This window comes from Leuresthes tenuis, unplaced genomic scaffold (genome assembly GCF_036924035.1).
Source record: "Leuresthes tenuis unplaced genomic scaffold, fLeuTen1.0.hap1 SCAF_13, whole genome shotgun sequence".
In the NCBI taxonomy this organism is placed as follows: domain Eukaryota; kingdom Metazoa; phylum Chordata; class Actinopteri; order Atheriniformes; family Atherinopsidae; genus Leuresthes; species Leuresthes tenuis.
The window spans coordinates 4316941-4342872 of NW_027325367.1; the positions used below are offsets into that span (position 1 = coordinate 4316941).

A 25932-nucleotide genomic window follows, 5' to 3' on the forward strand; every position below is an offset into this window, starting at 1 on the left:
GTGTCCTCTGTTCAGTTTACTTCCTGTCTCAGGTCCTATTTACCACTCCTGTAGTTCAACACTTCCAGGGTTTCTGGAGGAGTTTTATTTACCGCCATCCTCCTGCCTCCTCCTGCCTCCTCCTGCCTCCTCCTGCCTCCTCCTCCACTCAGATCATCTCAACAGCTACTGCACATCCCGACAGATTCAAGATCTTATCTCTTCAGTCTCATCTAAAACAAAAGCAGCAAAGTCCAGTTTGATCCAATTCTTGCCTGAGACGGCAGCGGAAATGAAAAATAAAGAAAAAACTGCAGCATGTAACAGATAACTTTGAAAGTTAAGCTTGCAACAAGAACACAGTTTCCATTTCAGGGTGCATAAATAAACCTTTTTCCACACCACAACAAAGATAAATATCAAATCCTACAACCGTGTCAGCACTTCCATTTATAACTCTCTGCTGGGAGGAGCTTAAAATCAAAGTCAACAGCAACTAAAGTTTATATTTAGCATGTTTTCCACTCTCACTGTAACACGGCTGTGAGATGATTAAAGTACCTGTCTTATCTTCCCCTGTCAGATCTGCAGCCTGAGAGTTTTTACTGTTATTGTCTTTAGGTTGTTGATATGTAGACAGAAACATGGGATTAAAGACATGAATATGACGCTCATTCGCTTAAATCAAAGCAGGGATATTGCAGTTATGGAGGCTGCACTGAAGCCTTTTGGCTCACAGAGAAGATCAGGCTGACAAGACGATGGAAATGGGAAACTCGTTTAGCACGTTTGCATCCAAATGATCTCAAACCAAAGCCAGGCTCGGTGCCTCTCTTGTCACATATGCACTTTAATTAGCTGTTGTCAGGGACCAAGCAGTAAGGCAACAAGGATGCAGGTGCTTTTGTTCAAAAATGGGTTTCTTTACCCTCCAAAAATATGAAAAATACTTCCAAATCAAAAGTTCAACTAAACAGGCCTGTAAAAGAGGCCGAGCTAACAGAACTGGACTCCAAACCAGGACTAAAGAGATGAACTTAACTGACCTTCCTGCACAGACACATGAGGTGAACCTAAATACTGGTTTAGATAAATGTGTAACTAAAGGGGGGGGGACAAAATGTCTGCTACATTCTGAACAAACACAAACCCAGTAACTCAAAAAGAAAGAAGAGTATTAATCCAACATCAACTGAATCTGACCCTGCACTGTCCACACCAGCAACACAAGGTGGGAAAAACAATCTAATTTGGTAAAAAAGTACTATGAAACAAATTAAAGTGGAAATTAGGGCTCATTAGTGGTTGAGGAATTCCCACTACGGTGAGTCAATATCGCGATATTATTGCACCATCTTTTCTTTTTTCTTTTTTTTAATCTATCTATCAAGCAAATTAGTTTGTTATTTACTAAAATACTAAAGTCATTGCAATATTTCCTCTGAAATATGGCGCTTACATGTTTAATAAAGCTTATAAAAAAAGACAATTTATAACACTTTTTGTTTTACTGTTGGGCGTTTATGTCACTTTTTATGTCACCGTCTCTGCTGTACTTGCCGACTCGAGCTGCTCCGCGACTGTGTGGCAGGAGGCGGCGGCAGGCGGCGGCGGCAGGAGGAGGCGGCAGGTTGAGGCGGCAGGCGGCGGCGGCAGGAGGCGGCGGCAGGCGGCAGCGGCAGGCGGCGGCGGCAGGCGGCGGCGGCAGGAGGCGGCGGCAGGAGGCGGCGGCAGGAGGCGGCGGCAGGAGGAGGCGGCGGTGGCAGGAGGCGGCGGCAGGAGGCGGCGGCAGGAGGCGGCGGCAGGAGGCGGCGGCAGGAGGTGGCAGGAGGCGGCGGCAGGCGGCGGCGGCAGGAGGCGGTGGCAGGCGGCAGCGGCAGGCGGCGGCGGCAGCCGCGCCTCAATAGCTGGATGGTAGCTTGCTCGGTGAGCCCTTAAATTCGTTGCTAATTTTACTTGAACCATTTTGCCGCAGATTTGACAGATTGCCTCATTTAAATTGGCTGGATCTTCCTTTTCATTTGGCTGAAAGCCGAAATGCTCCCAAAAGGGCGAAGTAACATTTGGTTTTGATACCAGTGCAACTGCCATTGTCTCCTTCTCAACGTGTGTTATGGCAAGATCAGGTCACGGTGCGGTGATGGCGGTCGACCTGGGCAGCAAGCGCTGGGCTTCTTAATATCACGATATTTAATTTTTTGCAGTTATCGCGACAGCCCGAGTGGAAATAACATCACAAAGTGGCTGAACATCACAGCTATGCTTCAGTTTAGACCAGGTCAAATTGAAATGGAAATTAAAGGGGTTAAAAGCCCCCCTCAATGGCAATATATCAAGATTTCAACCCTGTTAGCATGTCCGTATGATGCTTTTTGCGTTAGAGCAGAGCACCACCTGCAGAGGTCAAACAGCCTGTGTGACTGACATTTGCTGTGATCTACTGGCTGGTTTAGGCCTTTTTGAGTCTTTTTGAAGTACACTGACTTTTGTTATGCCCCCGGCTGAGTGTCCAGGGGCTGAGATCCCACGGTTCATGGGTCTGGTTTCCAGCCCTGCCCCACACCATTTGGCTTTATGATCCTTTATGAACATTTTTTGTGGCCTCTTTAACGGATCAAAATGTATGTACATTAGCACGGCTCCCACTGAGATTTGTTTTTGTGACAGTGGTGTTGTTCCCTCAACCTAAAGTGTTACTTTAAATGTCTAACGCAGAGCAGACTCTGCAGAGTGACGTTTTACTGCAAGGTTGAGAAACGGTTGGAGCCAGATTCACATATTCATAAATTCATTGAATGAGGAAAAATATGTATTTCGACTCCAGGGTATTTAAGGCCATTAGAGTTTATGTATGTACAAGAAGAAAAAAACTTTTAAAAGCACGTAATTTTGAGGGAACTCATGAGTTTTTAGAGGATTGGCTTTAAAGTCAGAACAGGTCCAACTATACTGGAGCGGCGGGAGATCGACTTTGACTGCTTGCTTGTCCTGAATGTGGAAGACATTTAAAATGAATTTAAATGAGACAAAATGGGGTCGATAGTCGTGTATAATGGCAAAACATGAAGGCACAGCCTGAGCAACCTTCTACCAGTCCAGCATCAGTAATAAACTCCTGTTTTCCACCTTGTAATTGTATGTTGACCTGTAGGTGGGGGTTGAATGATGGTGTAAATATAAAGAAATCAGCGTCTTTAGTTATAAGTGAACCCTTTATTGATCGAAAAGTGATGGTTCTTGTTTTTCTTAGCAGAAAAATGCTTCCTGAGTGGGTCTGTGTGCAGGTCCTGGTCTTATATCAGTGATGCAGTGTTTCCCTCTTTGGTTCCACATTTTTTGGCACACAGACGGCGCTGGTCCTGTTACATTTCAGAGCTGTAAGATCTGGGTTATTTATCTGGTAGTAGATACCTATTTGTACCAGTTTCTCAGTGCCATTGCATGCATAAGAGATGCATCCTGCTGCTGATCCTGCTTTAATTGTAAAATACTATTCAAAAGACAGTAAAAATGAGTGAAAAACGTAACTAAGACGCCATGTGCAGCAGTGAGATTCCCAACATGTATCACACAACTCCTGACAGACTCATCTGATTAGTGGAAGGATACCTTGGACAGCCACCGCATGCAGAGAAAACAGATCAAACAACTGTCTGATGCAATAATCATTATCATAAACAAATCCCTAAAGCCTTCACAACAACTGCTGTGAGACATTTGAGGCGTTGTTTCCTCTGTGGACTTGTTCTGAGTAGCTTTTAGCGTAGCTCCCCGTCAGATCACCACCTGATTCTCCAAACTGAGCGCTCTGATCGCCGTCTGCAGCAGGTAAAACATGTGAAAAGCCATTTACAAACACAAAAATCTCCTTTAGAGTCAGTTAGCTGCTGTCAGGGTTGTCCTCAGACATTAATACAAACAGAATCATCTGTAGATTACATTTAGCCTGTCAGGCTTAACTGCATTATGAGTTACTTTGTGGGAGTCTAGTTCTCTGACTTTGCTGCATATGGTCAGTTACTACAATCAGATTTTGTGTCCCAAGAGGAGATTTAATAAATGAAAGTACATGAGGTTGATATTATTCTGTTCCTGTCGCTGCCAGATGACCGAATCTGTTGAAAATTGCTGAAAGAGAGCCAAGAATGCTGCGCCCTCATATTGTATTTTAGTTTTATTGATTCACTGATATGAGGACCCTGCCAGTGCACCGCAATGAAATACACCTGAAGCCAAAAGAAAGAGTGCCTCGGCTCACCGAACGCTTCTCTTTCCTGTAACGGTGAATGCTAATGATGACAACAGAGGCCAGTGGGTTTTGTATTGCAGCATGTGCCGTTTTTATCACCTGATACCACTCTAAACATGTAGCTGAATGCGAGCATTTCAAAGGTGGACAAACATATTCAGTGGGAATACTCTTGATGTCTGCATCCTATTTGGTCCTTTGGTGCCGGGACGAAGCTAAGAAATCAAGCAAAATCCCCATTTGTTTTTTGTAAATGAGGTGTTTGAACATTTTGGGTTATGTGTGCGGTTTTTATCGCATTTAGAAGATGAAAGCAAACACCCAGCAGGCATCAAAGCCCAGATGAACACTGACAGCACATATGCAGAAGAGGGAGGAAGAGCTTTCTCGCTTTAAAAGTGCGAAGTGTTCTACTATGCTGATTCATTTGCCTCCTCATGGGGTATTTTACTATCTTTAAGAGCATTTTTTCCTTGTTTTTCCACTTGGGTACCATGCTGCTCTCCTTCAAAACATTCATTCAGACTCCTTCTGTGCACTCCTGCAACTTCTCTCAGATTTTCACTGTTCTCCCCGGGAATGGCAGATATGAAATCCTCCTTTCTTCCCCGTGGGTGCACTGGTTTGATTTCACAGAGTCGTTTTACTCTGCGAGGACAGATTCAAACTGGAGCTGCGGACATTTTTTGTACTCGCAAAAGTGAAACTCTGAGGAGAGCACGACGAAAAAAGGGAAGCTTCCTCAAATGGAAAAGCTGTGCACGATTGGGGAGATATTTCAGTCTTCAGCTAAGCTATTAGAGTGAATAGAGACAGAGAAACTGGCATTAAATTTCATATAATTGGGTTTGTTTGTGCTCCATGTGGTGATTATCCTGCCACCAAGGCTGTCTGTTGTATGCAGACGCTGTAAAAAGAGCCTCTTAAATCATGCTTCAATTCATTTTCTCTCAAAATAATAGAATTATAAATATATCTGCCCATCAGGCAACATTCAGAACCAATGTTTTCCTCAGATATTCTGTCCAGTCACCACTTCACTTTGCCTCTGAATGAGTTTTCTTGTTCATGGGTTGAGGCCTCGCTGGTAAATGAGTGCAGATGCAGAGGGTTTACAGTGCAGAATGATGCCATTGCTGTAGTATCTGCATATAAACTGGCAGCCGAAGCAGTGTGAGAACCTTGTAAATGTTAAATTACTGCCTTCCCGATGGACCTTGGACTTTTTCTTGTTTCGTAGAACTCATGAATGTTTTCCGGTGCTTTATTCCATAACTTGCTGCATCACACTTGTCTTGTATTTAGGGTTTTTTGGAAACTTGAACAATAAGCTCTCGTTCTCCTCCAAGGTTCAGAGATTTATTGACTCTCAGCAAGACACAAGACGAGACAGAACTGAATGCCTTCAAGCTTGGGTGAACGGAAGTGATTACAAAGCGTGAATGCATGTGAGCATGCTGCACTTTGTTCTTCTCACACTGCGAATCTTTAAAATGATGAAAGAGGGGAGGATCTGTTGTCGGACTCACAGTGCGTTCGGGTTTTTAAGGGCTTGTAGTAATATTGAAGTTCAGGCTCTTCTTTTTGAAATACAAACTAACTGCATGTTTTGCACACTGTGATTACAGGTTGTCTCTGAGACAGAAAGGAAAATTATACACATAATTGACATTTTTCTGCTGCATCTGCCGTGTTGTTTACAGGGATAAAAGCGCACAATTTGCATCTAAAGTCTTCAGGAATGTCTCCAAACAGCTGGAGAGCTCATGTGTCAACCACTATCGGCTGATTTTAAAACAGGAAACCAAATGTAGAAGCAAGCAGTCATTGTCCCAAAGGACAAAGACTAAAGCACAGACTGGGTCTGAAACGTGAGGTCGGTTCTGAAGTGCCTGAAGTGCGTTTGACAGCCTGAATCACCTCATTCTTATGCTTGGGTCTGAGCGAGTCTGTTTTATTCCATCTGTGGCTGGTTCAGACTTCTACCTGATACCAGAAAAGGCAAAGTTTTCGCTCCTGGCACCCTTATAGATGGGCTTAATTATTTCCACTCTAACACAACTGTGGTGAGGACATTTACTGTAAAAGTGCTAATTTCTGTGTGATACCTGGACTCACATGCGGTGAATATCCATAATGTGGCAAAAACCACGTAGATCCATAAATAGAAAGTAGAAGAAAAGCCATTTGCGTCATCCCTGTGATTATGACTATGTAAAACACAGCCTGCAGCTGCTATTCCAGTCAGTTTGAATTTTTATTTCTCTTCCCTCACGCTTTGATAGACGAAGTGACGTCACTCCAATTCAACTTGATGCATTCATGTTCCTTGGAAGAACCAGGAGCTCCTCGGTGGGAGCTGCTCCTCATATCTGCTGCAAAACAAAGGGCGGAAACAGAGAATCTGCCGCTGCTTTCTTTCTTTTTGCTTCTTGGATTTCTGCTGAATATCAGGACTGAACCTTTATGATTGTGAGACGGCATTTTTGAGCTTTTCTGGAGAACCATATTAATGGTGTTGCATCTCTCTGGGCCTCAGCAGCAAGTACTGCGGTGAGAGTTAATGGTCAGTTGGAGACCAGAAGGTGGGCCAGGTTTTAATCTTTAAGGAATCTTTACAGGTTTAGGCTGTTTGCGCTTATGTCTTCGCTCCCATATGACTGTTGACCAGAGAACAGAAGAGTTCTCCTGAGTTGGCCTCTCTTCATCTAACTTTTATCATTATTAAACTGTGGAAAGACACTTATCTGGTCAAATGAAATACTTAGACAAGGAACAAACAATAAATGCAAATTTTACAATGTTTCCGTAATTATAATTGTGCACATTGTGCTTGAGAGATCCTGCTCGAGTTGCCACTTGGAGGCTTGTGGAAGCTGATTTGGACGTCTCGGTCTGAGGAACATGATGCTTTTATTTACAATGGCACAATAGTTAAAAAAAAAACAGCATTGTGCAGTAATGATAAAACAGTTTAAGAGTTATATCCTAATTTAGAAGCTTAAAGTTACTGAATATCTTCTGGCCCAGTGTAGACCAAGGTTTTGTTATTTTTTTTAAAAACTGGTCATTTCTAGCGATTTAAAGTTGGTCTCTAACATCTTACACGCCAGCCTAGCGTGGTGCTTCGAAAAAGCCAAATGCTCTGCTCACTCAGAGGCATTTATGCTCATGTGGTCGACACAAACAGAACAGAGAAGTTTGGATTCTGGTCAACATTAAATGGAGAAATAAAGTAATTTATCATGCTGAATAGGTATTCTGTATCAAAGTTTCATTCATCGAGCTGGGCTGTGTGTTGGCTACATGAAAAGATGGACCCAGTTTCAACGACTCATCTTGTACTCCAGACTGAGTGCTGGTTTGGCCTCCAATGGGGTGCTTTCTTAAATTTTGAGCAGGCTTTCCAGAAGGGAGCGGCCTCTTGTCCTCTGATTTTACAGAAAACTCTGAAACCACTGAGGCAGATGGCAAAATTACTCAACCATTAATATTGGTATTTGTATTGCTGACTGCATGTTTCATGCACGGACAACAAGTGACAATAACCTGCTTTTTTCCCGATTTTCTACAGTGAAATACACGGGTTTACATACCGTTAGAAATGCCTTCAGTGGTAGGCTTCATATTGGAAAAACACCAAGTCATATTAAGGTGAGAATAGCCACATATCGCAGCACTTTTAGGTTTGAAAACAGGACTTTCTACTTCTCCAGTTTAAAAAAGCGTACCATTAACCTTTTCATCTACAGCATAAAAGTTTTCTGAAGAGCCTTAAATCAACGCTGACCAAAGGAAAGAGATGATAGAAAGCTGTGCTGATCAACAACGTTCTGGGTTATAAAAACTGAATTCTGAATTCTGTTTGATGTGATAAATAGATGTCAAGTAATTGATCCCAACGTGTATAAATAGGAACTTGCAGTTGTGTTTGTGTACCCTCGTGATGTCACCTTGACTTTAATTTGAGCAAACAACACTCCGTGACCAAGTCGAGTGTCTTCAATGTAAATTTAAACTAAAATGTCCCGTCCATTTCCCTGTCATCGTCATCCTTACTGAAACGGCTCCTGTTTCGTTTTGTCCGACAGCACGTGAACGCGGCGCGGCTCCCATCCTACGTGAATGCAGCATAGACTGTTGAGGTGATCCATGGCAACAGAGGAGCAGCAGCCGAGCCTGTCCTGCACTCACATACAGCCTCTCTCAGACACATTTCCACAGCCTCTGCTTACTCTCCGTCAAAGTCGCCGCAATGCACCGGAGAGGAATTGGTCTTAACGGCTCCCGCTGATAAATTTCGGCATCAAGGTGACCGACCGGGAGCCAGCCAGCTGCCTGAAAACAGCTCCACATCCGCGCCAGGTGACAGCAGACGGCGCCCGCACTACGGACCACTGCCAACGGACACGTTTTTGACGGAGAAGATGGTAGAAGCTGCTGTTTTAGGGGCTTAAATTGACCAAATTCACCCTCTGGGTGTGTTTACTAACCGAAAAAGAAGCAAAATGAAATCATTTTTAACAGTCCTCAGGCTAAAAAGGCTTAATATTTTTTATTAACTCTTGCCGTGTCTCGGTATAAATCCGACACTGTCCCAGTCCTCTCTGCACCGCTCGCTGCTCGTCTCTCCAGCATCGTCCAGTCCACTATTACCCTCATCCCTCTTCAGCATCTGAGGCATCATCGTGAAGATGGCGACTGGGTCGGGTTGGCAGCAGTACTACTGCCCTGCCGGTCAGGGGAAATTTAGTTCATCCACGGTTTCCAGCGCGTCCGTTCCGGCCGGCGTCGCCATGGAATATACCCAAGACCTGCACCTCAAGATGAGCAAGAAAATCGCACAGCTAACAAAGGTAAGGAGTTTCTTTCCCCCACACACAAGGCCTTATCTATTCTCCTCTCTGAGCAGTATTTCAACCTTTTTGTTAGACCCTGTACCCTATCCATCTGGTGCAAAAAAAAAAAAAAGCTTGGCACCAAACTCCGTTAATAAATGTTCTTATTTAGAAATGAATCGCTTTTAGTAAAAAGTCCCGAACAGGTGTAAAACAATGGTGATGCCTGTGTAGTTTTCACTGATGTTCTGGTACATTCGGGATCAATTGAATACAAATATGTATATCTCTGAATAAAACACTGCCTACTGGAACAGGTTGAATAGCAGGTGAGTTTATGGTTAACAGTGGATTATAGTTACAATAAAATTATCCAAAAATACTCCAGATGCAGCCAGACAGACACCAAACTTTGACGCTAACTACTTGAACTTCTTGAAAATGAAATGCAGTGGAAACTTTGAGTGCAAAAACCCAGATATCAGCAATTTTCTGCCTTTTCCCACCTTATTTGCCTCTGTTTTAAATGTTCTTATTGTTAGGTGTGAATACTAATACCAACACATTTTTTTTGGTAGTTAAATGAGACAAAAAGAATAAATGTAATCAATGTAGAAAAGAGTGAAAATGGTGTAAAATGGGGTTGTTTTGAACAGGTGAGAGTCATCAGAGCCATTTAAACTGTCTGTACAGCATGTAATCTATAGCTCCATGTACTGTAGTTTACTTAGATTTAGGTACTCACTGACGGAGATTAACTCGAAGAAAAATCTGCTTTTGCCCAGCTCAGAGGCGTGTTCTTCTACACCAACTGAACCTGTGGGCTTTCAAGGGTATTTCAAATGTTTTAGCCCTGAGGATTGACGCTTTCATCTCTCAGGTTTACAACATTTAACGGAGAGTTGCACCTCCGCACAACAGTGACTCCATGTCGAAGCACGCCTGTGGCCTCGGTGTGTCATTAGCATCAACCCGGCGGTCCACCACAGCCTCAGACGCTTTTCCAGGTGGCTTTTTGAAGGTCTATGCTAATGGAGGGTTTGACGCTTTTAAGTTGGCTTTATGCTCCATGGATTCACTTCTCACTCAAGCTATAAAATTTGTGCACTCAGTATTTCTCTTTGTGCTGAGAAAGTGGAGGCTGGAAAAAAAGAACATAATTCAGCAGCCCTGGGCGAGGTGTGTGCCAAGCCTTAGTGCAGCATGGACTCTTTAAAGTCAGGTTGGTAGGAAAAAGATGTCTTCCTCACCTTGCTGGCTAATTCTGCATATCATAGCATGCATTCGTCTCATACACACTGTCAAACCTGCAGCTTTGAAACAGTGGGAGAGTATTCAGCTGCAGCTATAGGAGCAAAACACTGTTATTTTACATAAGGAATCATACTGTTAAGATATCCCAGCTGGGTTTGATTTTGTTGACAGAAAATGGACGAAAACAAGGATTTTTAGGTCTTCTTTTTGTCTAATTCTTACAGGATGAAATATAATTCTCGGTCGGGCATGTTTAAACCCAGATGTAAGGCAATATTTAGGGCAGCAGAAGATTACCAAAAGAGGCCAGAATAGCAAAGCACATTCAGAAATGACCATGCTTCACACAGAAGAGACCGTCTCCTGTTTTTCCTGACTGCCGTCAGTGTCCAAAAGCTACAGCTTGTGTGTGTTATGTTTTAAAAAGCTGGGCAGCTACACGCAGAGTGTTTTCTCTGTGTGTTTGTGCATGTAATTGCTTGGCTTCGGCCCAGTTTTGTGGGTATTTTTGTGGCTTTGGGATGATTGAATAGTTATCACAGATCGCTGCTCAGCAACACGATGGAAAGAATCGTGTTGGGATGCCACATGTAGTGTTTGTAAGTACTTTATGCACAATTTGTCAGATTTAAAGGAGGAAATCTGACGGTGTGTAGCGGATAAGCAGAGATGCGGATGTCTGTTCCCACTGACACAATGTGAGGGTGTTTTCCGATGCAAGTCACATGACTCCCACACGCTCCCACAGGCAGCACATCTGAGCCTCTCATCTCCACACTGCCTTGTTGTATGAGGCCACAACAAAGCTGGGGAATAGGCTGATGGCGCTTGGGCCATCTGCTCACACTGACCGCTAATCTCTGCAGAGTCAGACATGCACTCAGGAATGAATATCAACCTTGAAACTTCTCTGAGCAGCTCTCCTGTCACATCCCAGGCTGAATGATTTCAGGGCGAATCCAGAGCCGTTGAGGCATCGGGATTTTTAATCTCGATTATTTTGACCGACCCGCTGTAATCCTCAGAGCCCCGTCGTGCTCTTACCTCCCAGTTTGCACGTTGATTCTTAGAATTCACGTCTTATTCCTGTTGTTTTGTGGCTGCTGATCTGATCGTGCAGCTGAAGAAAGTCGGGCAGATTTCTGTCCCAGATGTGCAGCAGTGTCGTCTTTTCTGTGCTCCTGAAACATTGGCCCTGTGGGCGTTTGCAGAGGTCTCATGCATAGTCAGTAAGTCATCGATCGCAGCCTTCCTTCGGGTTATTCAAGAGTTAATTTTTAATCTCACAGAGCTGCTTTGCGGTCTTTTATGTAGTTTTGCACAGATTTCACTGTTCCTTTTAGAAAGCCGTGTATCACATCAAGTTCAACTCTCTGAAGACCGTCTTTCGTTTGAGTTTTGCTGCTATAGCAACAAGGTTTAGCATAAATTAGGATTCAGGGCAGCTGCATCAACTGTAAGAAATGCAGTTTTTTAAAGTCTTTTTGAAAGAATTAGTCTGATTTTGTGTCCACAGCGAGTCGGGGCAGAGCTCCGGGAAACAGAGGCCTGCGTGGTTTTGCTTTATCAGGAGGATGGTTTATAAAAATCTATTACCCAGCCGATAGTGTGTGTGTGTGTATTCTATTAGCAATGCCTGACTGATTTTAGTCTTGAACTGGGTGAGTCAGAAATAGACCTAAGGTTCCCTCAGTATTCCTGGATGAAGGGATTGAAGGAGACGTGTGTTTGTGTGTGTGTAGCAGCTCATATTATGTTCATGAATATGAAATTATATTTGAAAAATACATTTTTTTTACCTCGTCATCAACGAGTCTCTGAAGAATTGTTTAATCTTAAGAGTGTTGACTGATTTCTGATGATGTGATTCCACAAATTCACATCATTTCTTAAAAATAAGCATAGAAACCAAAGTGGAGCCTTATTTCATGATGATTCCAACCACATATGAACATGTTTGACTTGTATAAACACTGATGATGTCACATTTTTCATCTCCAAATCATCAGCTCTAACCAGAGACCTGAAACACTGATGCTTCATGTTTTGGCAGCTCAGTTCTGACGGAAATAAGGCATGATATGTGCTTAGTGACGGCACTCCTCAAACACAAACTACGGTGTCATGACTTGGCAGCAGCGTGTGTTGATGACATAATCCAGGGGTGGCAGTGCAGTGATCCATGTTGCACGGGTGGGCGGGGTTAGAGAGCAGATGGTCGGATCACCGGGGCTCCACACGTACAGCCCTGCTGACTTTACAGCATTTCTCTTCCAAAGGGCTCAGTTTTATACGTTGTTGTGTGTGTATATTTAACCAGAATACACTGTTCCCCTGCCAGAACTATCAAACATGTTCAAGATGGAAGTGTTTACTTGTACTGTAGCACTAAACTAACCTCCTGCTGCTCATGTTTTACTCTGGAAAGGTGGACCAGCTTCCACTTGTATGTGTTTTATTGAAATATTTCTGAATGTCAGAGATCCTGCACCAGGTGCATCGATCGTCCTGGACCCGGGTTTGTGTAAGAGCTGAGATCTGATCATCACCGGAGACCGAATCCAGCATCAGTCATCAGTCCAAGGCTGTCTGTGCACCCAAAGAAACGTCTTCTCATCAAAGTCTCACACATTTTAAGTGCACAACGTGACTCGAAACAGTTTTCACTTCATTTTTGGTTTAATCTTGTGGGTCTGTACAGATGAAAGCTGGAGGCTTTGTTGGTGACACATTATCCCTCCCTGCAGACTCACTTTTATCCCCACATTCAGGTCAGTTTTTGCTTCACGTCGGTCCAACACTCGTTTTTAAAGAATTTACATTTGTTAGAAAACTTCCGGCAAACCTGCAGAAACAGAATGAGTTTAAACAGAATGAGAATAATCCTGAGTCTGGGATTAACACGTGTTGCTTCTGCCTGCTGCAGGTTGTGCCCACTTCATCAGGCCAGGCTTAAGCTGATTTACTCAGGTTTGTGTGGTCTCACTGGCTTTTCTGATCAGCCTTTTTGTGACCTTCGTCAGCTGGGAATGAGCAGGGGCCTCTTGATGTCAGTACCCTTACTGTTTAGTTTGTCCCTCCTGGGCTGCTGTACATACATGATGGCACACGTGAGGGAGTGAAAAGTAATGGAATCTGGATTGTGAAGAGCAGGATGTAGCTATGAGAGGTTTTTGCACAGGGGGAAGAGATGGTTAATGGTTCAGTCCCCAGTTTAACCCTTGGATAAGTTAGTGAACCCCACATTCCCTCTGCGTCCCTCAAGTTGTTTTGGATAGAAGCCTCTGCTAAATGAGTGCATGTTACTGAAAGTGTAACACTTATCCTGAGGCCAGGAGAGTTTATTTACTCTTCCTGTCTTCATTTTTTTTCTTCTTGAATTAGGTCAGAACCCTGAATAGCAGGATTACCAAACAGTGAGATTGGTAGTGAGTTTTCGAAGTTCCTGTGATGTTAGCTGTAATACAGCTGCTCCGTTAGGGTTTGGAAAAGATGAAATCCTTCCTATGAAGCCCTGCATATTCATGACAAAGGGTCAGCAGCTTTTTCTCCTTCAGAATCATTCGATCTGACGATTCATGGTTTGTAGAAGCTCTCCAAAGATGTAGAAAATAAGCATTTTAATGCTCTTTCACACATTTAATGGAAGAAATAAAGCATAAAAGATGCAGGGGGAGAAAGATGGCAAAACAATCTGAGTGACAGGTCATTATAAGCTGCTATTTGTCACAGAAAGCAGGAAGTGCTTGGTGCCACTGTTGTGCTTTCAGAGTACTTTCTGGAGGTGACAGACAGGACAGATTGCCCCTCACAGTATGATGGAGATGGCGGCCGTGCATTTCAGCTTTGTAATCTCTAAATATAATTTTAGAGGAGTGAAAAACCCGGGGAGAGTAGTGTTTGTGTGTGTGTGTCTGCTGCTGTGAGGAGTGCAGCTTATTAACCTCTGCAGGATGCTTCTCCACTGATTGTCACAATTCTCTGTCAGATTTCATTAAGATACACCCTCACAGTGAGGCGCACACACAAATACAGAAAGACGGGGCTGAAGATGGGGAGAGGAACACAGCGGCCTCGAGCGTATACCCACAACAAAAAAAGCATTGCAGACGTGCCTGTTGACACACACAAGGTGTGCAAGGAGGATAATTTAGTGAGTCACTCGTGATGTTGACCTTGAAGGTTCCTTCTGACAACCAGACGCAACATTTTCTGCTTCTTTGAGCTTGTTTTGGTTGCTTATTGCTGCACTAAGTCAAGTCGCAGCAACTTGAACGACACGGAGCAACAACAGGGAACGAGTAGCTTTGACAGCGTCAGAAAAGCACTCCAGAAATGATGGTAATTGCTGGTCAGTGTTTTCCACCTTCAGGATGGAACACAGCATGTTTTTACTCTTTGTGCAATGAGAGAGTTCACTTCAGCACAATGTGGTGAGACGGCTGCAATGATTCACTGAATGAAGAAGGAGAATTTGACTTCTTGTCCTTCTAACACTACTGTACAAAAGTCCTGATCCAGACCTTGTTTCTTTATATTTTGCTCATTAGCAGCCACACTTTCCTCCATTATTTTAAAGTGGTCTTGAGCAACATTTCTCCAGGCTTTCTTTCTCCAGTTGTTTTGAACATCAGCTACATTTTTACTTATTTTTAGTCCCTTAGATAATAATAAAACCATTTAACTCTGACCTATACATTATTAAAGCATAAAAAAAGCAACTAAAATGAAAGGATGAACCAGTGTTGTGTGTCCACAAAACCGACAACTTAACAAACAATCAATTCTAAATAGCATCTTTAGGCACTTTGTTGCTAGCAGCCTTTACACATCATTTGTTCCCATTTCTGCAGTTGCAACATTGAAAAACATCAAAGATAACACAAGCCTCTTTCACAAATTCCTTTTCAAACCAGGAGTGATGCCCAGTTGCACATTTTGTCATGTGTGAAAGTACAGAGATGGAACAGTGGGTCGAAGTTGATCCGCTGCTGAGGCGCCTCAAGGGAGGTAGTAACGGAGGTGAAATGATCCCGCCACATGCATGCTTACCCACATTAAGCTGACATCGCAGAATAGGCCACTTACAGTGTTGTCACTCAGCTGATTCGTTGATGCTGACTTGATGTGTGTGAGGACACAGCGATGCATCTCAGCATGGTGTGCAGTGTGTCCTTAAAACATCTGAGGAAACTGGACAAGTGGAGGACAAAAGAAGAAGTGTCAGGCCTAAAAAACTATCTACAGCAGATGAACAGGATCTGAAAGTGATGTCCTTAAGAAAGAGGAAAAAATCCAGCAAAGACCTGACAGGACCTGAGAGATGCATCTGGACCTTCAGCTGATCCATCTACTGTTGGCCCAAGCCTCATCAGAAATGGTCTCCATGGAAGGGTGGCTGTCAAGAAGCCGTTCTTAAGGAAGGGAAACAGGGAGAAAAGGCTGAGCTATGCCAAATGACACAAGAAGTGGACTGAAAATCAGTGGCAACAGGTCTTATGGAGGGATGAATCCTCCCCAGAGCCCGGACCTCAACATCATTGAAGCAGTGTGGGATCATCTGACAGAGAACGGAACAAAAGGCAGCCAACATCCAAAGAAGAGCTTTGGGATGTCCTTCAAGAAGCCTGGAGAACTATTCCTGAAGACTCCTTAAAGAAAGGACAGAAAGCTTGTGAGCCTTATCGACTCTGTTATGTTTTCACATGTTTCCGTAGATCAGTGCAGCTCATTTCTCTTACAGTAAGTAAAGGAGTGAGGGCTGGTTGGCTGTTAGCTCTGCCATCTCAAAGCAAGAATGTTCCTGGCTCAAATCTTTCTGTTTGGAGTTTGTAGGGTGGGTTCTGTCCCGGTCCTCCAGCTTCCTCCCACGGTCCAACAACAGGCTAACAGGTGATACTCTGTTTACTGCAGGTGTGAGCGTTCACTCTGTGGTGGCCCTCTGATTGACCTGCACCCAGCCTCTCAGATAATAGCAGTGGGCATAGGTTGATTAGGTTTTCTCTTTCACACTGCGCTGTCTGATTTGCAGCCTTCTGCTTGTCCTTTGCCAGCATCAGGCTAGCTACTGGAGCATGAAAACCATTTAAAGTGTGATCACTTTCTCTGGAGCCACTCTGTACATCACAGCGACAGAGCCTGAGGTCATGCTGTACTACTGTAAAGCCTTCTCCCTTATGTGGAATGATTTAAATGTATTAGTCATATTTTATATCGGCCTCGGCGTTCATCACCAAAAAAAATCCCGAACCTGCGCAGCATATGAATGGGCTGATCAATTAATGAGAGAGTGTTAAGAATAGCTCTGCAGCGGGTTCCTCTGGGAGCCGCTCGGCTCTTTCTGTCTCACTCTCCTCATCTTTCCCTCGCTCTCTGTTTAGCTCACAGTCACAGCATGCTGGATTCCATTAACACTGGCTTCAGTGTCTGTAGCACTTGTAGCCTGGAGCCTCTCTTGTGCATATTTGTGTGTGCGTGGGCATGTGTGTACGCACATCCCTGTGATCTCGTCATTTGTTGCATTGAAGACTCTATTTATACAGTGCAAGGGAACATCAAGCTTATGAGAAAACTGGTCCGTTTTGCACAATGTGCTCAACAGCGTCATGTAAATCGATAAATATATCCTCGCTCATCACTTGGCTGCAACGCTACGACTCAACTGTGCACAAGTGGGCGTGCTGTTTAATGGATAAAAAACCGACAGGGGTGATGTGTCATAGCTCACCTGGCTGTCAGGCAAACAACCGAAGGGACATAAAAGCATCCGAGAGCCGAAGGGAAGCAACACGAGCGGGTCGAGCATTCTGCTGAGGTGGTAACGAGCTGCAAATCCACGGCTGACTGTCCACTAAATGTGTTCATCGATGAGCTTTCAGCACATAACAGAGCAGAGTAACGTCCCACTACCTCCATGCATGAGAATAGCATCTAAAGGATTATTTTACTTTAGAAATGCATCCTCATGTCAACTCTCTGGGTCTGTTTTTGTGCTTTTCTGGATAATAAAGTTTTCTGAATCTGAATACAGCTCAAACATCACGTCCCGGTTCTTTTTGTCCTCTTTTTGTCTCTTTTGTCCTCTGCACCACAGGAGCACCGAGACTTTTTCAGTCACTTTCCCAAAGAACAAGAACCGTTTAACTGTGACAGTTTGTAATTAAAGTCATTTTCCATCCAAATATGCCATTAGCATTATGCTGAATAAGCTTTTGGATTTATCTTCATTGAACAACTTTTAGAAGTTGTGTGAAAGTGTTTGTCTTTAATGTCTCTGGACCAGTTTCAGACTATAAATGCAACACCAGCCTGTTCACACCACTTCTGTATGTTACCCTCCAGAGTCAGCAGGAGTCTTAACAACCGGATGAGACGGCTTTGTTTCCCGTCATAAGGAGGGAGATATACAATTCTATGAGTCAATCATCTTAAAAGACTTTTTATTTTCAATGAGATTCCTTAGTGAGCCACGATAAGACTTTAAATTATGAAACTCGCTGACATCCAGAGATGCACTTCTCAGTTTGGTTTAGTTAGAGATACAACCAGCTGTATTTGGCTCCTGGCGTCGATCACTCCTGCCAAAGCACAGCTCTCCAGTCCAGCCATGAGCACCTAATCATCCTGCCTGTTCAGTGAGGCTTCCTCAGGATGATAGAAAATGTTATGTAACAAAGGCCCTCAGTCAGGCACAAATCTTAACTGTGAGAAAACCAGTTTGAATTAATGCATATTTCCATTTGACAGACAGTCCAGTGCAACAAAAACAGATTTATTTAAGTTCTAACTTGTTTCATACGTATGAGACATTTCTATCTTTAAATGTGTGTTTTTCCTGCACCGTGTCACATTTGCTCCACTTAATACATTTTTCTCCTAAACTTTGTATGGGGATAGCGTACAAACAAAAAACCAGCAACCGCACTCAGCTGCATCACTTAAAGACGAGGAGCATCTTCTTCGAGTGCTTCTGAAAACTCGGCTTTTGGCTTTTACGGTATGAGCTGCCCAGGGCAGAGAGCGGCCCATATCAACAAAAGGATTTAATTTGGACAAACGGGTCGTAAGTTCAGCTCTTTGGTATCAGAACCCGTGCAGCTGTCCTCCATCACAGCTTTTATTATGATAAGGCTGATAAGAAAAGCTGATTTAGATGTGAAATTAATGCCGAAAGCTGCTTAATTGCAGAGAAATAGAATCTTTTCTCTCTTTCCAAGCATTAAGGTTTAATACTTTAATACACACAGTCAGTCCAAGTGGAACATCTCATGCTGCAATCTGCAAAATTAGGAAATAAATAAAGACAGAAAACAACAGTTAATTAAAGGAACATCAAACGCACAAGAAGCAAGGTATGCGTTTGTGGAGAATGGGCCTTATTGATTGTTTTAATAGGAGTAGTGCCGACTCATGGGGTTGTAAATCAGACGAGCTCCTCGGTGAAAAGTCTGAGAGCAGGTGGAACATCACCGAGTTCAAGGTTTGCAGTAATCAGAGGAGCTGACTTTTGTTTGATCTTAAATTATTTTTTCCACAACCTCTACGCTCACATGACTTCACCGATAATTTGCCAGAACTGCGTTTCCGTGGCAACAGCAGATGAACGTCTCCATGCCTGCTTTTGATTTCAGTTGTTGACTTCTAAAGTCAGAGTAGTTTTACACTTCTCAGCCACAGCAGCGACATATTTTATCGTTGAATGATTTTTACGATCGTTTCCTTTGCCGTCACCGTTGGTTCCTATAATGTCCAAAATGTCCCCCAAGGGATCACTCTCATCTTATCTTAATGGGAAGACGAACTGGGGCGGGGTGAAGTCACAGTGAGCCCTGCTGTTGTGTGGATGTCCTTTAGCTGGAGGAAAGGACAGACTGATGATAAACAGAGACAGAGGACGTGAGGGAGAGAGGAGTAAACAGGGCTGCCAGTTTTAGAAAAGGGCCAACAGGGAACTGGTCTTCAGGAAAATGAGCCAAAGAGGAAAATAAGGAGAGAAACACAACTGTTCATCATCAGCTCATGAGCTGAGCTCTGTACAGATGCAGAGTGTCATGATGTAACATGAATATCTTCAATGCATCATGTTGTCTTCCTTAAAAAAGGTAATAAAGGTGCATCTTTACGCAGATGACTACTTCCTCTACATGTACGGTGTCACCCTGAAAAAAGGATGTTTAACTGTAAACAGCTGACAGATGGAGGAGCTCATGTGCATTCAGTATCTTCAGCAAAACAACTGAAAGTTTTCTAGCATCAGAACCATGTTCGTGGGGTTTAATCAGAACTTATCTCTTTTCCTTTAAAGCCACTTATTAGTGCAGGTCATTGTCATTCTGTAAACTTCTGACTTTCTTATTTCTTGGGCACATTAAAAGGTTCCAGTCCAGGAGGCAGCAGAACAGCCCCACAGCATGAGTGAACGGCCTCATTTTGTCACCTGTAAAACAAACCGACGCACTGTTTTCCCAAAGAGCTCCGCTTTGATTTCCTCTCTGTCCGGAGGGCATCACCACAGAAATGCTGCTTCTCTTTGAAAAGTCTTGCACAGTCTTGCCATGTTGGGTTGTTATGCTAGACTGAACCAGCCACTCCTGATCGCTCCAGGTCAGCCTGAAGCTTCTTTATTTATTTATTTCTTTAATCGCAGCCTTTTCTTCCTGAGTTTCTGCACATTTTCAGGGCTGATCTTACAAACAGCTGAAACAGATCTCAAGATCTTTGGTGATTATGTTTAGAAGCCCTTAAATATTCTTTATATTTGTATTTTATAAAGACAGTTGTGATTAAAAAAAAAAAAAAAAAGATCTTCCATATGTAGCAAAAACAGATAGTAGAAATGTATTAAAGTCATCACAAGGATGTTAGTAACAGCATTTAAATTGTGTATTTCATGTAATATCTCTATATAAAAGCCTTTTGCTGTTGCTGATCATTAACAGACAATACAAAAATAGGTTAGTTATCAGTTATTCAGGTTATTTATTCTGATTCTAACCATTCTGACGAGCTGAATTAATCACAGATGAAGAACATTTGTTAAATAGCTGCTCTTCTTGATGTTTGATGGTTCAGGATCACTGTGAAGTGAACGTTTCCCTTAACTGGTGCAGTGCTGCTCACTGGTTGCTCGTCATCTTCTGGTCACTCTTCAGAAACTACATCATAGATATAAATGACTGTCAAACCTAAGAGAGTTTCTGTTCTCAGAGAAGATCAAACATCGACTGAAATGTGGTGACAGGGAAGCTAGCGTCTGTTCCTCTGAGCCTGAAAGGGTTAACAACATCTTACATAATCTGTCAGAAAAGGAAGAAAAAGATACAGAGGAACATAACCCAATAAGTAAAGATGGGTCCCTGGTGGCCATGTAGACACGAGGAGAAAATCAAGTCAGACTCAGGCCTTTGATATTTGGATTGTTAAACAGTTCTGACAAACTCTGCCAAAAGGCTGCCGTTACCAGTTACCAGACCAAGACTCTAAGTCGTTTCAATGTATTTTCCTTACACGATACAGCGGGTTAGGGCACGTTCAGGAGGTCAAATAAAGGGGAACGGGAGGAGGCAGAAGAGAGGTTTGATGAGAAGTGAAACGGGTAAGGAGAGATCCTGATCACAGTTGGCATTAATGATGGATTGTATAGATTTTCCAGCCGACCTAATACACTCCAGAAGCAGCTTTTTTTGTTTTGTTTTCAGAGCTGTGCTGGATTCAGATTCATAAAAGAGTGCGGCATTTAATTTAAACAAGCATTCGTTTACCTGTCGTCGCAAAGCCGTCTTGGCCCCTTTTCTTTTTTTTGGGATGGAGCTGCTTTAGGAAACCTAAAGCACAGAGAAACTGGCCATGTTGAAACTGAAGCAGAAGGCAAAGAATGAAAGGAACAGTCACCATAAGGATGTGAAAAATGAGGGAAATTTACACTAGGTTAGGGTTAGGAAAGCAACTATAATGTAATATATTATGCCTCACCCCCAAGCTCCTTCAGCCATGCTCAAAAACACATAAGAAGCAATTAGAGAAATATTTATGTCCTCTCCCCCTTTGTTTAATAGCTTTTAACAATCTTTCAATGATGTTAGCGAACAGCTAATCAGATAAGCTGTTACAGGAGTGAACGTATCACACCAGTAAGATTTCTACATCAAAAACAGAATTGATACATTTGTCAATTATTTTTCATGAAGCTTAAACGGAAGTGAACGGAAGCAGAAGACAATACAGCCTCTAAATAAGGCCTTATCTGTCTTTATTTCACCAATACTTTAAGACGAATGGATGAATGAACGCGTACTATAGCTCTGTTAGCTCATAGCTGCCGTGTTATTGTCATCGGGGGCTTTCTACACATGCGTCCAGTGGGATGACGTCATCTACACTCACCGCTATCTATTTCTACACCAACTCTACGGATGTGGGATTTTCATAGAGCCACAGCTTTTTACAGCTGCTGTTTCTTACAAGCTGCTGCTGCATTACAATATGGCGACCGGACGGACCGTTACAGCACCTGAAAGGCCGACAGTTAAGCCATAATGTGCAGAATGCAGCTCGTAACAGGCGTTCTGTTACAATAAAAATGATGCATTGCGTTCTCGTGTCATATTACTGGCTGTGAAGGAAGTGAAGGAAGCATCCTGCTCATCATTTCTATGTTTGCCTTTTGATACAACCTTTCTGAGTGAAAACCTCCCCGAGCTGAGACAGATTCCTCCTCCCCTGCTGGACGGCCATAAACACTAAAAGCAAGGCTTTTATAAAAGAAGAGGGAAAGAGGAGCAGACGGGTGGTAAAACTCCCAAAGTCTCCCCATTATTCATGATTCTCTCAACGGGACAGCCAGCTGATTGAAGAGTTAAGAAGTGAGAGCTTCAAATCTGCAATCTTTCAATTTTTTATGTGAACTCGGGTTGAACACAAAGTTAAACCGTAAATCATCACATTTAGGAGGAGAAAGTGGTTGAAAACTACTGAAAATAAAACAGATTCATTCCAATTGATGAGATCATATTTGGAGCTCTAATTAAAATAACTGACTGAATTAAGTTAGTGAAATACACACCCCACATTTCATTATAAATGTTCAGGAAAACAAGAATAGGGGCAGCGATTTAACGCATGTTCACACATAAATGTGTTGTAAATAAGGAAAAAACAGTTTGTTCTAAAGAGAATTAAAGTGAATATCTGGTCTGAGCTCCTTTATTCTCCAACACAGCCTGAACCCTCTGAGACAAGCTTTCTGTCATTTCTTTAAGGAGTCTTCAGGAATAGTTCTCCAGGCTTCTTGAAGGACATCCCAAAGCTCTTCTTTGGATGTGGGCTGCCTTTTGTTCCGTTCTCTGTCAGATGATCCCACACTGCTTCAATAATGTTGAGGTCCGGGCTCTGGGGAGGATTCATCCCTCCATAAGACCTGTTGCCACTGATTTTCAGTCCACTTCTTGTGTCATTTGGCACAGCTCAGCCTTTCCTCCCTGTTTCCCTTCCTTAAGAATGGCTTCTTGACAGCCACCCTTCCATGGAGCCCATTTCTGATGAGGCTTGGGCCAACAGTAGATGGATCAGCTGAAGGTCCAGATGCATCTCTCAGGTCCTGTCAGGTCACAGCTGGATTTTTTCCTCTTTCTTAAGGACATCACTTTCAGATCCTGTTCATCTGCTGTAGATAGTTTTTTAGGCCTGACACTTCTTCTTTTGTCCTCCACTTGTCCAGTTTCCTCAAATGTTTTAAGGACACACTGCACACCATGCTGAGATATGCCAAGTTTTCAGCTAATAGCTCTTTGGGAATCACCTTGTTGCTGCAGAAATCCTATTTTCTGTCTGTCAAACTGTGTTATCTTTGCTGTTTTTCATAGATGAAATTAAAGAAATGGGAACAAATGATGTGTCATTATGGCAGGCTGCTATATCCTAAAGATACTCATTAAATAGCTTGAATGATTCATAGGTCAGTATTAAGCCATTTAATACTGACGATCCCAGAAATGTTGTCTGGAAAAGTCCAAATCTGGGTCTAATTGTATTTATCTGCTTTAATAACCACTGATAAAGGTCATATAGTTGTTGTTTTCTGTGTCTGACTTGCAATAAGATGCCAGTTGGCCTGCGTATTGAACGCACTCAGAGTAGCTGAGTAAACCTGCAGCTGCTGTCATTCTGCTGACACAGCACAACCTGCAGACTCCCACAACTTTGAGACTAAATGGGACACAGAGAGAAAGATTAGGACTGGATGCAGGTGAGATACACCAAGGCATGTTTACTTTGTCCCCAGGGTAAAAGAAAACGGAAAAATTTAGTAGAGTTGGTGGTGAAAGGAAGGCTTGGTTTAAGGATTAAGCTTTCAGCTGTGAGGGGTAGGTGGAAGCGTTTAGTCAATAAGTGCACAGGTGGTTGTGTTTGCATCTGTTAGAAAGATAGACTTCCTCCATCTTACAGGAGGCTGAGAAGGTTATGGAGTGGACCTCCTCCTTCAGCAGCTGTGGACACACACATAACACCTAGAACCAGACATCTGAGGCTGAGGTCAGATTAGATCAAGGTGTCGCTGCCTCCATCAACCACCGTGTTCCTGCCAATGGGTTTGTGGCGTGTTTCGCCTCTGGGCCGGGTCTGTGTCAGTCAGGGTGGGCCCAGGCTGTGAGGGAGACAGCCGGAGGGACGTACAGACACCTGGACACACACAGTGAAGTAAGCCGGGAAAGCAGGAACAGGAGGCCGTTAACACAGTGTCACTGTGCTTTTTTCCTCCAACAGAAGACAATGCTGTAGTTTATCTCCTGCTTCGAGGCGAATGCACTGCAGAGATGGTGGATGAAGGCATTTACACTGAAGATGCATCCTTAAGATGCTTGATGAGGGAGAGTCAGAGGATGGAGGGACGGTGTAGAAGGCTGTGCCAGCTTTAATGGGGAGAATTGTGCCTCTACAGACCTGAATTAATGTTCTTCTGTGTATCAACCAACCTTTCTCTTAACCCCGAACCCTTTTTTCTGTCTATGAAAATATGCTCTTTAACATTTCTACCAGCTGCAGAACATCGTTTCAAGATACTGGAGCTATTTTATCACCAAATTTGATGCTTTTTGATGAATAAATGTGTCCTGGTCCGTGGCATTTTGGGTTTTCCTCTGTTCTGGCTTTCCTTTTGGTCTTCGGTTTACTTCTTGCTGCTTACTTTGTTTATTCCTGGTTTATTGTGCAGTCTTTTCCCTCACGTGTCACGCCAGGTTTCCATCACTTGCAGCTGTGAATTACTCCCTCAGTACGTATCTTCCCGGTTTTCCTGGCTCTGCCAGACCTTGTGGGCTGTTTGTTGCTGTCACTTATTGCAAACCCTCTCGTGATTTTCTTGTTGTTGTCGGTTCATCCGTCCTTTTGTTCTGTTTTGGTTTAGTTTGTAGTTTATTTCCCAGGTCAGCACCTTAAAATAAAGCTTCTGTTGTTCAATTCAGTTTTATTTATATAGCACCAAATTACTACAATTGGCATCTTAAGGCACTTAAATAATACAGTCCAATTAAAGCCAATTGGAATTCAATTCATTGTAATCATAATCCAATCAAATCCAATTAATTAATCTCAAAATAATTCAATTCATTCATATGAAGACAATTCAAAAACAGTTTCCTCGCTAAGGAAACAAACAGATTGCACCGAAACTTCTCTTCAGTTCAATCTCCGTCCTGAGCCTGAGGGACTGTGGAGGAAAACGACTCCCTTTTAACAGGAAGAAACCTCCATCAGAACCAGGAAGAAACCTCTGGCAGAACCAGAACCAGGAAGGGTGGCCATCCGCCTCGACCAGCTGGGGTTTGAGAAGACAGAAAAGAGGGAAAAGAGGGGGGAAAAACACCATAACACCATTCAAAGGATACCTGTTGGAACAGGGAAACACAAGTTAATAACCACAATAATGTCACATGGACATAAAATCATTAGAGAAATAAACGGGGGGAAAAGAGAGCAAAGTGAGGAAAGGTGTGACAGATGAGGTCCCCCAGCAGTCTAAGCCTATAGCAGCTTAACTATGGGATGTTTCAGGGTCACCTGAGCCATCCCTAACTATAAGCTTTATCAAAAAGGAAAGTTTAAGCCTAATCTTAAAAGTGGAAAGAGTGTCTGCTTCCCGGACATTTACTGGCAGCTTATTCCACAAGAGAGGGGCCTGATAACTGAAGGCTCTGCCTTCTTCACCACTCCCTTCCTGGTAGTTCTGTTTTTGGGTCCTCAACCTCCTGCTTTTCCAAGATCCGTGACAAAATGGGCTAATCAGTCAGCTATTGTTGTGGCTCCCAAATTATCATGAAAACAGCAGATTAATTAAGTGACTAATTGTCTGTATTTCACTGAAATCTGCCGCATTTGGAAGACATCAGAAGAATAAACCCCCATTTTGAGCGAATTTATCAGGGTTGTGCCGGCAGTTTTGACTGTTTTACTATGACACAGTTTACTGCATCATAACGGCATCCAGATATTTAAAAGATCAGCAACTTTCCACAAGTTTTCACCACTTTCGTCTGTTCATTTGGCTCAGACTCTGCAAAAATAATTAGGTGCTGCAGCAACTTGTTGTAAGAACCACGAAGCAGGAAGGTTTGGAAA

The 25932-nt window shown here is 43.1% G+C and overlaps 1 protein-coding gene across 2 annotated transcripts in view; it reads left to right on the forward strand.

Moving 5' to 3' along the window:
• Window positions 1-8382: 8382 nt before the first annotated feature.
• The window catches only part of fam184ab (family with sequence similarity 184 member Ab), a 123262-nt gene continuing 105712 nt past the window's right edge, over window positions 8383-25932 (forward strand). For both annotated transcript variants that reach the window (XM_072362661.1, XM_072362662.1), the window contains exon 1: window positions 8383-9084. In XM_072362661.1, the coding sequence (XP_072218762.1) occupies window positions 8923-9084 (162 nt within the window). In that variant the 5' untranslated portion in view covers window positions 8383-8922. The remainder of the gene's footprint in view (window positions 9085-25932) is intronic.